At 50.1% G+C, this 13,933-nt stretch overlaps 1 protein-coding gene and 1 long non-coding RNA gene across 3 annotated transcripts in view; one reads left to right on the forward strand and one right to left on the reverse strand.

The window, feature by feature from the left end:
- Positions 1–3,446: 3,446 nt before the first annotated feature.
- On the reverse strand, positions 3,447–11,262 carry LOC118968369 (uncharacterized). The gene is made up of 3 exons (XR_005055995.2): positions 10,959–11,262; positions 9,499–9,580; positions 3,447–8,191 (listed from the first exon to the last, which is right to left on the reverse strand). It is a non-coding gene; the product is annotated as an uncharacterized lncRNA (long non-coding RNA).
- A 22-nt stretch (positions 11,263–11,284) lies between these two features.
- Positions 11,285–13,933, forward strand: part of TXNDC5 (thioredoxin domain containing 5) — a 32,300-nt gene continuing 29,651 nt past the window's right edge. The window contains exon 1 of one of the 2 annotated variants that reach the window (XM_036998340.2): positions 11,285–11,590. In XM_036998340.2, coding sequence (XP_036854235.1) covers positions 11,334–11,590 — 257 coding nt within the window. In that variant the 5' untranslated portion in view covers positions 11,285–11,333. Of the gene's footprint in view, positions 11,591–11,878; positions 12,015–13,933 lie in introns of those variants that run through there. The other variant, XM_036998341.2, reaches the window with a different exon arrangement.

The following is a 13,933-nucleotide window of genomic DNA, read 5'->3' on the forward strand; positions in this document are numbered from 1 at the left end:
TGTTTGCCCTATGACCTCAGCTCTCTGGTAGGTTCATGAAAAGTTACAGTGCTGTAGTTTATCTGGATTTTTTTTCTGCTTGTAGGATAAGGAAATTCTTTTTTCCTACTTTCTACATCCTAGGTGGAACCAGGCATGGTTTGAAATGCTTTACATGTAAAAACTCAGTGTTTACTTACAACAAATTTATAGTAGACACTGGTATGATCCCCATTTAATAGATGAAGAAACTTAAGGACAGAAAATTTTAATTACCTGAAGTCATATAGCCAGAAGACCTAGAGCTGAAATTCAAACCTAAGTTGTCTGATGCAGAGGCTACACCATTAACCACTAAAATGTACTGCCATGCACATTGTAAATGATCTGACTATACTTTTTTATTTTTACCCAGTCCTCTCCAAAGGAATATTGGGTTGCTTCCAATTTTTTGCTCTTATAAACAATGTTGCTGCAACGTTGTATCGCAAAGATAAGGTCTCAACCTACTACTACTTGGTCAAGGGGTATACTTATATAAATTTAAAATACCTATTGCTAAATTACAACTAAGAAGAGTTCTTTAAAATTAAATTTAAATATTTTTCAACTACAAAATTACAAAAGTGATATGAAGACATGCTTACTGCAAAAAGTTCAGATGACACATATGTTATATATATGTACATGTATGTATATTGCATATATATTACTTATATATATGTGCATATAGTTGGCCCTTGAGCAATATGAGTTTGAACTGCACAGGTCTATTTATTATAGATTTTTTTCAACAACTATATTGGAAATTTTTTGGAGATTTGCAACAATTTGAAAAAACATTTTCTTTTCTCTAGCTTACTTTATTGTAAGAATACTATATAATACATATAATATACAAAATATGTGTTAATTGACTCTATATGTTACTGGGAAGGCTTCCAGTCAACAGTAAGCTATTAGCAGTTAAGTTTTTATGGCATCAAAAGTTATCCATGGATTTTCAACTTTGTGGGGGTTGGTGCCCTGTGTTGTTCAAGGGTTGCCTGTGTGTTCAAGGGTTCCCTGGAGTGGGCCCACTCCAATCCCACTCTTTTCCTTGTACCAACTTCTACGGCAGTTTGGTTGAATAGCACATGGAATTTTGAAAAGCAGAGAGAGCATTTCATGCAGAAAGCATAGCATGAGCAACATTTGACAGGTGCAGTTAGGAAACCAGCTTGTCTGGAGCAGAGCAATACAATGCAAGAGACAAGTCTGCAAAAGTAGAGAGGACTATGGACGCCAGGCAGAAGGCTTGAGAAGTGATGTGAGAGGAAATAGAGAACTGGTCTTTATGGTGGGGCAAAGAGTGACATGATAAACCTGTTGTCTCAAGATGATCCTGACAAAACAGTTGTACATTGTTTGGATAAGAACACATGGAATCAGTAGTAACAGTCAAGATACTAGGGAGATAAACCAGGCAGGAGTTAGGGGAGGCCTGAGCTAAACAGGGGTAGTAGAACAAGAGGAGAAGGTGTGGAATACGACTCCTCAATAGACTAACTGCCAGGTGACCTACTGGAAGTTATTACCATATCAAAGGTGTAGTGAGCTTGTGTATTGTGTGTATACACGGCTGAGTATTACAACTTCTTAAGATACTTTTCTTTTGATTTATCCAGTTTATGTTCCATAGTCAAGTGCTGTCATTTCTCCCCCACATACACTCTCAGTTTCCTTTCTCTGCCTTTGCTATCTCATTTGATTAAATCATAAGCCGAGCTAACTCCAACTCCTTGTCCACCCAGCATCTGCACCACACAGTGGAACACACCTGGAGCAAATCTAGGCATGTCACAGTGACTTCAAGTGGGTCCTCAAGGCTGCTAGGCAATCATTCCAAACTGCCCAGTCCATCATCTTCCCATTCTTTTCTAGCCCTCTAGAAATTTTCTAGAAATTCTGCAGTAGAATATATATACATAGACACACACACACGCAGGGCCCACTCCAATCCCACTCTTCTCCTTGTACCAACCACTACCGCAGCCTAGCTTGTACAGCACGTGGAATTTTGAAAATCAAAATGCATTTCATGCAGGAAGCATAGCACAAGCAACCTTATTTCAGAATTTCTCTTCCCTCCCCCCAGTCTCCGATACTCCCTCCCCCGTCTTCATTCTCAGTTCACGATACTGCTTCTTCCCATCACAATGACAAGACAGAAGCGACCAGAAAAGCACCGTTGCAAGCTCCCGCCGCCGACCTGGGGCAGCCCGCTGTTTGGAGGAGCAGTGGACGAGGAGGAACAGGAAAACGAGGCTGATGAGGAGAGAGCAGGACAGTAGGAGGACGACGTGCTGACTGCTGCCCTGGAGGCCGAGAGAAGAAATGTTTCAAAGAAAAGGGAACACCAGTGGACATCTCCCCACCAGGCCTGCCCTTCCTCGTTACAGATGACTGCCCGTGCTCCTTGGGCCGGCTGACCTCTCCTCCTAGGCACCGTGTGACGCCCACCTCAGCCCCTCAGGGACCCTGCTCCAGAAATTCTCTCTTCTCTCTCTGGCAGCGTCAATGTTTCCTTCTTTTCTGGATCATGCTCATCAGCCTAGAAACATGTTGATTTTTCTTTGATGCTGAAAAAACAAAAAAAAGGCCACAGTCTCTCCTCTGATGGCCATCATGTTTCTTCACCTTTCTTTACAAGAGCTCTTGAATATTGTTTATACTCCTTATCCCTGATACCTCTCTTCCCACACCCGTGGAAGCCCCTCCTTGCTGCCCCCTCCCTGCACTGACTGCCATGATCAAGGGCACGGGGACCTATGCATGGCTACCTCCGGAGGTGTCACTGAGCCTCACACCTGACCTAACAATAGGATGACCTGTGAGTGTGTTATCCAAACTGGGGTGCATTTGAGAGTGACTGGGGTGCTGGTAATGGGCAAATCAAGTCCATAGGAGTAAACTGGGATTGTCCAGGATGAACCAGGACATATTAGCAGATCTGAAACATCTGCTCCTTCCTTCTTCTTTGAAACATTTCTCCTCTAGGCCAGCAGTTAGCAGGTGGTCCTCCTACTGTCCTGCTGTCTCCTTGTCAGCCTCTTTTTCCTGTTCTCTGCATCCACCGCTCTCCCAAACAGTGGGCTGCCCAGGGCTCAGCCCTTGAACCTCTTCTCTTCCCTATACTCACTTTGGTGGTGATTCATCCTCTTTCGAGACTTTTGATACCACCCAAATGCTAATGACTCTCAAATTCATACCCAGCTATGACTCCCCAGATCTCAAATTTCCAACTGCCTACTCTACGTTACCTGCAGACATCTCCAATTTCATAAGCTTAATATTGAGTGACTAGTTCCCCCTGAACCTCTTTCCCATCCAAGCGAATGATACCTAGGTACTCCCAGTTGCTCTGGCTAAAAACCTGGAAGTCATCCTAAACTCCTATCTTTCTCTCACAGCCTGCATCTGCTCAACCAGCAAATCCTGTTGGCAGCTACTTCAAGACGGATCCAGAATCTGACCACTTCTCATCACCCTAATGCCTCTGCCCACTGTAAGTCGCCAGCATCTGCAGCTGGGATTACTGTAATAGCTCCCCGACTGGCCGCCTGCTGCCCTTACGCCCTTGGCATTCCTCAGTACAGCTCGCACAGTGATGTTGGTGAAAAGAAGTCAGGGCACGTCATGTTCCTGCTGAAAACCCGTCGATGACTTCCCTTCTTATTCGTATTCTCACTCTGGACCACCTGGCTCTGTGCCTCTCTGCCCGCCTGTCCTAATACCCCTCCGTCCATCCTGCTCTGAATCCTTAGCAGTTGCTGGACCCTCTGTCGGGATTCTGTTCCTTCAAACAGTCACATCTGCTGCTCCCTCACTTCCAGCGCCTTTACTCAAAAACCGCCTCCCTAGTGGACCCTGCTTAAAATTTCAGTCCCATTGGAACCCTGGCACTTCACGTCCCCTTACGGCCTACGCTTTCTTGGCATTTGCCACAGACTAACAGTATACATCTTTATCTTCTTACTGGCTGTCTCTCCAGCTAGAATTGAAGTTCCAGTGTGGCAGGTTTTTTAGTTTATTTTAGTTGTTGTTGAATCCCAAGTACCTTGAACTGTGCCTGGCATGAACTAGACACTGACACATATTTGAGTGAATTTCCTTGCAGCCAAGTACGTGAAATGGAGGAGGAGATGTTGCAGGTAGAGCAAGTAACTGAGCCCAGATGTTTATCTGGTCGTGGGAAATATTTCCTAACCTTGATAAGGCTTTTCACAAAGCGTTCTTCAAAGCATCAATGATGCAAGATACATCAGAAATAAAAAAGGGTCTGGGATCAAATAAGTTTGGGAAACACTGTGTATGATACCCGTAGGAATTCACATGGTACACTCTCATATGAAAATCTCTGAGAAGTCCTTTGGTAAATAAGCTTGGATCTTTTTCATTCTTTTCCCCTCCCCATGTCATCTGGCCATTCTTTTAGGATGCTCAGCTTCTTGGAACACCTTCCCTGTATTTGTAGGCTTCCCACCTCACATCTCCAGGTGGGAATAGAGTGCAGACCACTCAGCCCTAATGCTGTGAGACTTCCAATGGAAGCCAGTTTTGTGAAAAGCAGGTGTCACACAAAATCCCTGCCTGCCAGGTTGGAGGTGGTAGATGTCATACCCCATGTCCTTTACCAGAGGGGAGACAAAGTTTGTACCCAGAGTGGGAGTCATGGCAGCTCCCCACAGCAGTGTGGCGGTATAATTTGGGCATTGTTCCTGGATGTTCTTTCTCTCTCAAAACCCAGTATTCTGCAAACATGTTTGAGTCAGAATGCTTGTCTTAAGAAAACCCCTATTAAGTTCCAGGGAACACCAGTATCCTTCGGTAGTCTGCTCCAGGTGGTGCTCTAAGGCCCTGTGATACCCTCTCCAGGGACACCAGGGCAGAGATCCTAACTGCATCATCTAATCATGCTCTCAACTCTGGGAGCCGGGCCAGTGCATCAGGACATTTCAAAACCCCAGCTGATTACAGTATGCAGCCAGAGTTGCGAGTCACTAGGTTAGGTCAACCATTTTCTTATTTGAATTCTGAATTTGGAATAGTGTTCTGGGATTCAGGCAGCCATCAAAAGCTGGACTGAGCAGCATGAGAGAAGTATGAGCCCGTACTCACATGGAGCACTGCAGGCCACAGCCGAGGCCAGCAGGACCAGCTAGCATGGCCAAGAGAAGAGGGGAACTGCGGAGTGAGTGGCCTGCATCCTCGGAGGGAAGACCGCCGCCCCGTGCCCAAACCTGGTGCTGATGGACAGGCTCACATATCAGCCTGTTGGCCCTGCACAGCATTCCGAGGGAGAATGGCGGCAGAGCCTCATAACAGTGTCCACCAAATGAGGGGCTGCGAGAAGGACGGGAGTGGGAAGGAGCAGAGACACCAGCCTGAGCAGGTCTAAATGAGCCACAGTGGAGAGCTAGAGCCGGACAGCCACGGACTTGGGGAAACAGCACAGTTCATTCAGCCGAGTGGGCACAGTCCATTCAACAGAGGAACTTAAAAAATTTTTTCCCTGGCATGGATCCCACATGGATTTTGAAAGATTTATCTCCCAAACAACAGAATCTATTATGTTAGGGTGTGTTCTTCTGTGTTTATTGCTTAGAGCGAGGTGGGCAGTGTTGCCCAGGGAGGTTATGCTCATTGTGAGTAAATATCAAATTTCCACTGACCATTTGAATCACTTAAAATAGCTTTATTCTCCAAGTGACTCCAGGCTGGGTAACCACTTCAGTCTCTCCCTTTAGACTTCCTCTGACAAGATCAATCCTCTAACTTTGTCCTCTTTCTTAATAATCACATCTGAACAGTTATAAAAGCCCACTGAGAAAAACAAGGTTTCTCTTCTTCTTTGGATGCATCTTCTAGAATGTTCTGACCAACACAAGAGGATGTAAATGCTTTCAGTACATGCCTAAAAGTAGCATTTTTAGCCCAATAATAACTCAGGCTGCACCTGTTGAAACGGTACAAATGATGGCATTTCAGTTTCTGTACTAACAGAATGTTCTGTGGGTCCTCCTCCCCCAGTGACGTCACCTGGGGGTTCACTTCACTCTCAGGAGAGGAAAAAGGCAAGCTGTGGTTTTTCTAATCAACAGCAGTTTCTCACATGTCAGTTCTCATTGTGCCCAGCTGGTTGAGGACAGCTTTACAAACAAGAAGCCCCGGCACACACAGCTCTCGCACTGCTGGCAGGATGACGGCACAGCTCTTTGAAGGCTGCAGCTTTAGAGGACAAAGGCAATGTGGTGACCCTGTTTGTTAGTAGCAGTAATGCTGACCTCTGTGCCTACTGTCCAATTTGTTTGGGACAAGGCCGTGATTATGAGGGTTCTTCCTCAAGGAAGCCGTCATCTGAGGGTAAACAACTGGGACTTTTCACTCAGTCCTTCATGCATTCATTTGACAAATATATATTAGGCACCTGCACCAGACATCATATTCATACCCATCACCCCATGGCATCTGAGGGGAAGCCTGACACTAAACTAAATATTACACAAACAAATAATTACTGGGGAGAAGGTTCAGATATGAGAGCACAGTGGAGCGGGGCTACCCTTGCCAGGGGTCAGAAAAGTTTTCCCTGAGAAAGTCGTATTTACTTCACTGGTGTGAAAATTCACTTTCTCCGTTGGTAGACTCTCTTGAGCTGGAAGTCAGGCTGCTGGGAGGTGGAATCTCAGCAGGGATGCTCCCAGCTGCAGAGAGGAAGTGGCATGTGCGCTGGTGTGAGGGCTGGGATTCAGGGAAGGTGTGGCCTCGGCAGCTGGTGGTACACGGGGTTGGGTGGTCAAGCAGGAAGGTGGTGCTCTGATGGCCCAGAGAAGGGGAGGGTCATTCCAGGCAGAGAGAGCAGCTTGAGGTATGTCTGGAGAAGACTAAGTCCTTTAGTCTTAGTGGAGCCTGGGAAAGAGGTATGGGTAGAAGGAGGGGCTCCTTCACCAGCTTTTGTTGAGGATGTATTATGTGCCAGGCCTCTGGGTTCTAAGGGGAGAACAGTGAACATGACAGCCTAGCTGTCCTCTGTGAGGCTTACTGAGAGAGAAAAGGGCCGCTTAACTAAGCTAACATATAAATCTACAACGAAATGACATCAAACCAAAAAGGACTGTGTGGAAACTGAACTGTACTGTGACCAGGCACTGGGGGTGTGAGGTGCTGGGTGGTGGGGGTAGGGCTGCTCTGGAGGGCTGCCTGGGAGGTGGCCCCCAGGAGATGGTGCCGGCAGGAGACCAGACCTGGGAAAAGGCAAGAGGCCCTGCCGGCATGACCAGTGCACAGGAGGGGGCGCTTGGAGAGCACCAAGGACCATCCAGTTAGAAGCCGGGAGCGGAAGGCACGGGTGGGAAGGCACGGATGGGATGCGACTGCATCTTCCCAGGCCCTGGAAAGCCAAGGCTGAGCTGGGAGTTTATTCAAGGAGGACAGGAAGCCAATGAGGACAAAAGCATTATGATTCAGCTCCAGCTGCTGTATGATGAGGAGAGCGAGCAACTCGAGGGTGCAAGCAGCACTCAGGAGAGTTGCAGCGGACGGATGAGAAGGCACGTGGCAGGAGTGGAGGAGGAAGTCAGCCGGAGGTGTGTGTCAGAAGTGGAAATGAAAATGATGGAGCGTGAGCTCTGGGACAACTGGGACAACAATAAGGAAAAGGGGAAAGGGTGCAGCCTGGAAGCAGACAGGGAACAACAGGGAAGCACCACGAACCCTGGTGAGAAGTGAAGGAGGAGAGATTGCAGGGATCACAAGTTTGGTTTGGGTGATGCCTGTGACATAAACACATGGTAACACCAAACAGATGGTGAGAGCTCAGACCAAGGTCAGATGTAACAGCAATGCTGGCATCCTCAGCACCCAGATGGTGTCTAAAGCCATGGCTATGCATGAGGTCGCCTCGGGAGTGAGTGTGGAGAGAGGAAAGGGGCTGGAGGCTAAGCCCTGAGACGCTAACACCAGGGGGTTGGGGAGCTTGAGAAGTGCCAGATAGGGTGGGAGGCAATTGGAGAAGCTGTAGCCAGTGTCGATCCAGATGCAGCCAGTATGGGCTGGACTGAGGTTGCCAAGAAGCCCAGTAAGATGAGGAGGGCCAGTGTTCCTCCGACTCGTCAACATGAGCATCTTCCGGGACTTGGTGACTGGCAGGGGTGGGAACGAGCAGCATGGGCTGAGGAATGAATGGAAAGTGAAATGCAGATAATTCTTGGAAGATTTTGCTATGAAGGAAAGTTAAGGGATTGGGATAGTAGCTGGTGGGTAGTGAGGTCAAGGGACATTTTTTTAAGTTAGGAGATATTAAAGTATGGTTATACATGTGCAGAAATGATCCTATGGGAAGCGTTTGATAATGAATGTGGGACAGAAGCAGAGAGCTGAGGCAGCGAGTCCTTCAGTAGGTGAGCTGGGATAGTGGGTCCGCTTCCTCTGTTGCAACAAACTGCCACAAATGTGGGGGCTTCAAACCACACATGCTTATCCTCTTACAGTTCTGCTGGTCAGAAGTCCAAAATCAGCTTCCCTGGACTAAAGTCAGATTGTCAGTAGGGCCAATGATTCCTCTGGAGGCTCTAGGGGAGAATCAGTTCCCTTGCTTTTTCCAGCATCTAGAATCAGTTCATTTGTCCCTTCCTCCATCTCCAAGGCCAGCAGTATGGCATCCCCCAATCTCTCTCTGCTCTGGCCACACCATCTACTCATCTGGCCACATCTCCCTCTGCCTCTCTCTGATGAGGACGCTAGTGGTTACATTTAGAGCCCACCTAGGTATTGCAGGATCACCTGCTTAATTTGATTACGTCTGTACAGTCTCTCCCACCCTGGGAGGTAACACTCAGAGGCCCCAGAGCGTAGGACCTGGCTATCGGTGGGGCGCTGTGTTTAGCTGGCTGTGGCTGGACTCCAGAGCACAGCAGAGGACTGGCCTTTGCCAGGAGGGAGATACTTCCTTCCCCCCTTGTAACCAGAGGTTAGATGGGTAAGGGGCATGAAGCTCTGTGTGTATTTTGTGCTGCAAACATGAGTTCATGCTTTTGGCTTCAGTGTTTTGAGAGAACTATGAGGCCCAGATGACAGCTGAAAGGGATGGAGAGGGGGTGGAGGCACAGAAGTGTGGCATAGAGCGGGAAACCAAAATGCCCCTCAGGCCTTCCAGTGTCACTGTGAGAGAGTGTGACAAGGTGTAAGTATAGGACTGAGAATCCATGAGTTCTGATTGAGTCAGAAGGCAAGGGAAGACAGAGCAGTCTGGCAGGTGGTGAGGAGGCTGTAAGCAGAGGGTGGGATCATGGGCTCATATGTCATGATGGGAGTGGGGGTTGAGGGAGTGCTGAGCAGGTGAACTGTGAGCACAAGAGGTGTCAGGCACAGTGGAATGTCTTTGATTTGGATTTTGAAGACAGTGCAGTTTCAGGTGACAACAAGTTCGAGGGGTTTCCCTTTGGGAGTCACTGAAAGACAGATAGGTGAGTCATCTACCTGGATGCTGAAGACAGCAGGAATGATGGCCAGGAATACTATGAGCCAGGAACCCAATCTTCAGTGAAGGGGGTGGAGTGACCTGGAAGAAGTGAGGTGATTGAAGTGGGCGGGTGAAGAGAACCAGAAGAGCAGCAGATGCCAGACCCAAGGGCCTCACTTGACCAGGAGCTGGGGGTTCTGCAGCAGGAAGGGAGGTTTGGAAGCAGCAGGGAAGCAAGGAAGCCACCTGTTTTACTTCTTGGCTGTGAGAGTATCAACATGTGGAAGAATAAATAGCTAACACTTGAGAGACTCCTTTGTCTGTGTCTTAAGAAGGAAAGAAGTTGATGCTGTAAGTGTGTGTGTGCTGAAATCTTCATTGGAATTTCCTGATAGCACAGTGGAAGACTTGGGGAAGTAACAGGTTTTGGGGAGCAGTGATGAGAGGCTGGCAAAAACATATTATTGGAGAGGATCCCTGCACTTCTAGTGGTGAGTGGATTTCACAGCGACACAAAGCACATGGAACCACATCGCAGAGGATTTGAGTGGCAGACGAAGGAATCTGTATTTTACACTGTAGGTGGGGGGCAGGGGAGGGTGTTGAGCAGCAAACTATTATGGTCAGAGGCAGGCTTTAGGAAAATTAATTTTCCAGCCTTGTGAACAAAGAGAGTCCCTTAGAAAGCTACTGCAGTAGGCCACAATTAAGGACTAATCTGTCTGAATACCGAGAAGGGTGGAAATAGTCGCAAGAAATGTGGTTGGTTTGAATTTCAGGAGATGAGGGAAGCGGGAGCAAATGGGAGAGGATCCCCAGGTTTCAAGTTTAACTTGTTGGCAGGAGAGGTTTTTGAAGGGAAATTGATGGCTTGGTATTTGTCAAACCCTGGTTAAAGGTTTAGTAGGGGCTGAACAAAAGGCTGGAGCAGTGTAATGATAGGTGAATCACTGGGCACTTCTGAGCGACCAGGAGGACCTGCGTGGGGTTTTCCAGATTGAGGCTAATTAAGGACCAAGCAGGATCCCAGGAAACGATCGCGTGATTCTCCCCAATTTAGCTTGAAATCCCCAAGCCAGGGCCTGAACCTTCAGTTACCACACGCAGTAAGGCCTGTGTGCAGGTATGAACTCTGAGCTGCCCAAGCCCAGGGGAGACCTTCCCATCATTCCCCAAGGGGTAGTTCAGCCAGGGCTGGGGGGTGGCATTGTCGTTCATCGTTCTAATCCTAATGAACGGCGTGAGACAGGGCACATCAGGAGCCAGCCAGTCTTCTGAGGAGGAACTCTGCAGTACTTGTGACAACGAGGCGGCTTGGACCCCCTCTCCCCCTCACCCCCAAGTTAAGGCAGGCGGGGAGAACGGGCAAGAGTTTCTTCACACCTCCGGGCTCAGGCCCAGAACCTCAGCTGAGGTCTGGCCTTAGAATTTGACTCACTCAGGTGCAAACAAGACCCACTGTTGCTCAATTGCTTACATTCCGCTGACAGCAGCGCTTCCTTCCTGCGGCCTGAAAGCGCGGGGTCTTCGTGATGCTAAGGTGAACGGAGGCTGCTCTTGCCCTCCGCGGCGGCCCTGCCCGGCCTCCCCGACCCTCCAGTGTTCACCCCCCTCGGGGCGGCGCGGGCACTGCCCGGGTCTGGGCAGGCGCAGGGCCCTGCGGGGCGCCCCCGGGCCGTGGGGCAGCGCAGGTGGCCGTCTCACTCGGCCCCTCCCAGGCCGGCGCTCGGGGCGCCGACTCCGCCCGGGCGGGAGCGCGCGGGAGGGGCGGGGCCGGTAAGGGGCGCGGCCTCTGCGCGGCGGCGCCGAGGGAACCGGCGGCCGCGGCGAGAGCGCGCCCAGCCCCGCCGCGATGCCCGCGCGCCCCGGACGCCTCCTCCCTCCGCTGCCGCGGACGCTGGCCCTGGCCGCGCTGCTGCTTCCGCTGCTGCTGGGCGATGGCGGCGGCGGGCGCCGGGGCGCCTGGGCGCAGGAGCCGGGCGCGGGCGGGCCCCCGGAGGCGGACGGCGGGGCCGAGGAAGACCCGCACGCCAAGCACCTGTACACGGCCGACATGTTCACGCACGGGATCCAGAGCGCCGCGCACTTCGTCATGTTCTTCGCGCCCTGGTAACGGCCGCGCGCCCCGCTCAGGGCTCCGAATGCGGGCACGGCGGGCGGGGGGCGTGGGCTCGGCGCGCTGGGCCGGGGCGCCGGCGGCTGACGTGGCGCCAGGCGGCGCGGGAGGTGCAGGAGGCGCGGCCCCCGAGGGGAGAGCCGGGAAGGGCGGCCTCGGCGCTCCGCATGCCCCTCGGGCGGCCCCGGGACTGAGGGAGGGGCGGGCGCGGTCGTCACCTCCACCGCGCTGTCCTGGCCCCCGGGCTTGCCGCCGGCGGAGGCCGCGGCCTGCTGGGGCGCCGGGGCCGGGGACCTTGTGGGCGGCCGCTGGGCACTGGGGTTCCGGCCGTGGACCCGCTGAGGTCGGATTGCGCCGCCTCGCTCCGGGGCCGGTCCCCTGCTTGAGGGCTTAGCCGAAAACTAGAAACTCACAAAGGTGTGATTGTCCGGGGTGGGGGGGTGGGGGAGAGGGTTCCTGTGCTGTCCCGGGAGGCGGAGGGGGGTGCGAATTCTGGGGACCCCTTCGCCTCTTGGAGCGGGTGGGGAGCTGTGTACTCGAGGGCAGGAACCATTGTCCCTCAACTCAAGGCTGTTCTGGGGCACCTCCTTCCCTCGGTTCTCTTGGGGCCTGATCATCCGGAAAGTGGGTTGGGAAGGCACCACGTGGAGCAAATGGCATCTCCTGCCTTGGTTCTAGTGGGGGCTTCCGTGGCAACCCCCGAGACCCCTGCCCTGGGAATTGTCCCGCAGGACACCCTGCATGCGCAGGAGCACAGGCGGTGCTGGTCCCCTAGGGCCTAGATGCCCCCAGGAAAGGCGGGTTTTTAGGGCAAAAGGGAACGCCAGTTTTAGGGCAAAAAGCAGTTTGCAGGCTTACTGCAGGATTTGGCATTCTTCCCACGAGCGGAGGCGGAGGCTCATTGACACGTGGAAAGGGGATGTAGGAAGGAGTAAAGAGAAGATGCCCAGGAAACACGGCCCATTCAGAAAATGTGCAGGCGGAAGTGGGAGGAAGTTGTTTCTCTCTCTACCCGTGTTCAGGCTATTACTCTATTTCAGTTCATTTGGAGTTAACTGTTTTGGGCAGCTCTGGGTCAGAGCTATCATTTAGTAACAGTGTAACTGTGGGATACATCTGTTTCAAGTTACTAAGGACCAACTGACTTGGATATTTAGAAAACACTCTAGCATAATCATTCATTATTAATAGTTTCTGTATGAGGAAGTATTCGCAGAGTATTCCAAATCAATACACTTTTTAAGCAGAGCCTATTTCAGTGAAATAAATCTATCCATGGGTTTTTTTCTTTGTTTTTTGAAGAAAAACTGACATGTGGACATAGTGAGACCGTGCAATGCCAATGGCGTTTTAATGTTGTTGTCTGCGGTATTCACGAGCTAGTCCTCACCTGAGTGAGGAAGACCGGCAAATCTAGGCACAATTAAGTAAATTCCTTTCTCATTGTATATGGCTTATAAACTTTTAGGTGCATGCTCACAGAAAAATGTAACTTTAAAAGTTTTTATTTGATTGCTTCTACAAAATATTCAAATAGAGATGTGTGGGTTTCTGTGAGGGCATTTAAGTTAGACTTTAAGAGCAGATTGGAGCTCAAATAAAAGTGCTGCTGGCTGCCCTCCAGTCTCTTTCCACTCTGTCTTGGAATATTAGAAGCCCACATGGGATTTGGGAGCAGGGGCCATGTAATGAAAATAATTGATCTGTGTGTTTTGCTCCAAACTTGATAGATGCAGGGTTGTCCTACTGCTGTACGTTTTGTGCCAACATCAGGTCACAGCTTTTGTATGGCCAGTCTGCAGGTCACACTGAATCTGGTGACAGTAAGGTCAAGTTGGGGCTGCCTTGTTGGAGGAGCAGGCGGCTTTGCTCTATTACCTGGTCACAAACTGCCTTCTAAATGTAGCTGCTGCCACAGGGGTTTGCTATAGCCACAAGGGTCCCGAACGAGAATTGCCGGCTCCATGGCATCCATGAATCTATCATTAGGAAATTGCCAGATACTTAGTACATGCCAAGCATATGCTAGATACTGAGAATACAGTTGTAAAAAGGACAGTGCTTGTCTTCTTGGCCCTTGTACCATGTAAACTTAAATATAACACTGATTTTCCCTCATAGTTATTTTCCAGAAAAGAGGGAATCACACTGTATTATATAGATAATCATCTCCTATAAAGCAGGGAATCTTTTAGCTGACCAAGAAAGTGCTGCTTACTGAAGACGTATTAGCTTGAAGCAAACTTCTTCAGAGCTACATTTGGATGCTTATTGTTGAGGTCATCCATCAGAAAAGAGGCAGAGAGGTTTTATTGAGAAGTTATTTTGAGGACGAA

The sequence above is a fragment of the Manis javanica genome, chromosome 16, assembly GCF_040802235.1.
Source record: "Manis javanica isolate MJ-LG chromosome 16, MJ_LKY, whole genome shotgun sequence".
Lineage (NCBI taxonomy): Eukaryota > Metazoa > Chordata > Mammalia > Pholidota > Manidae > Manis > Manis javanica.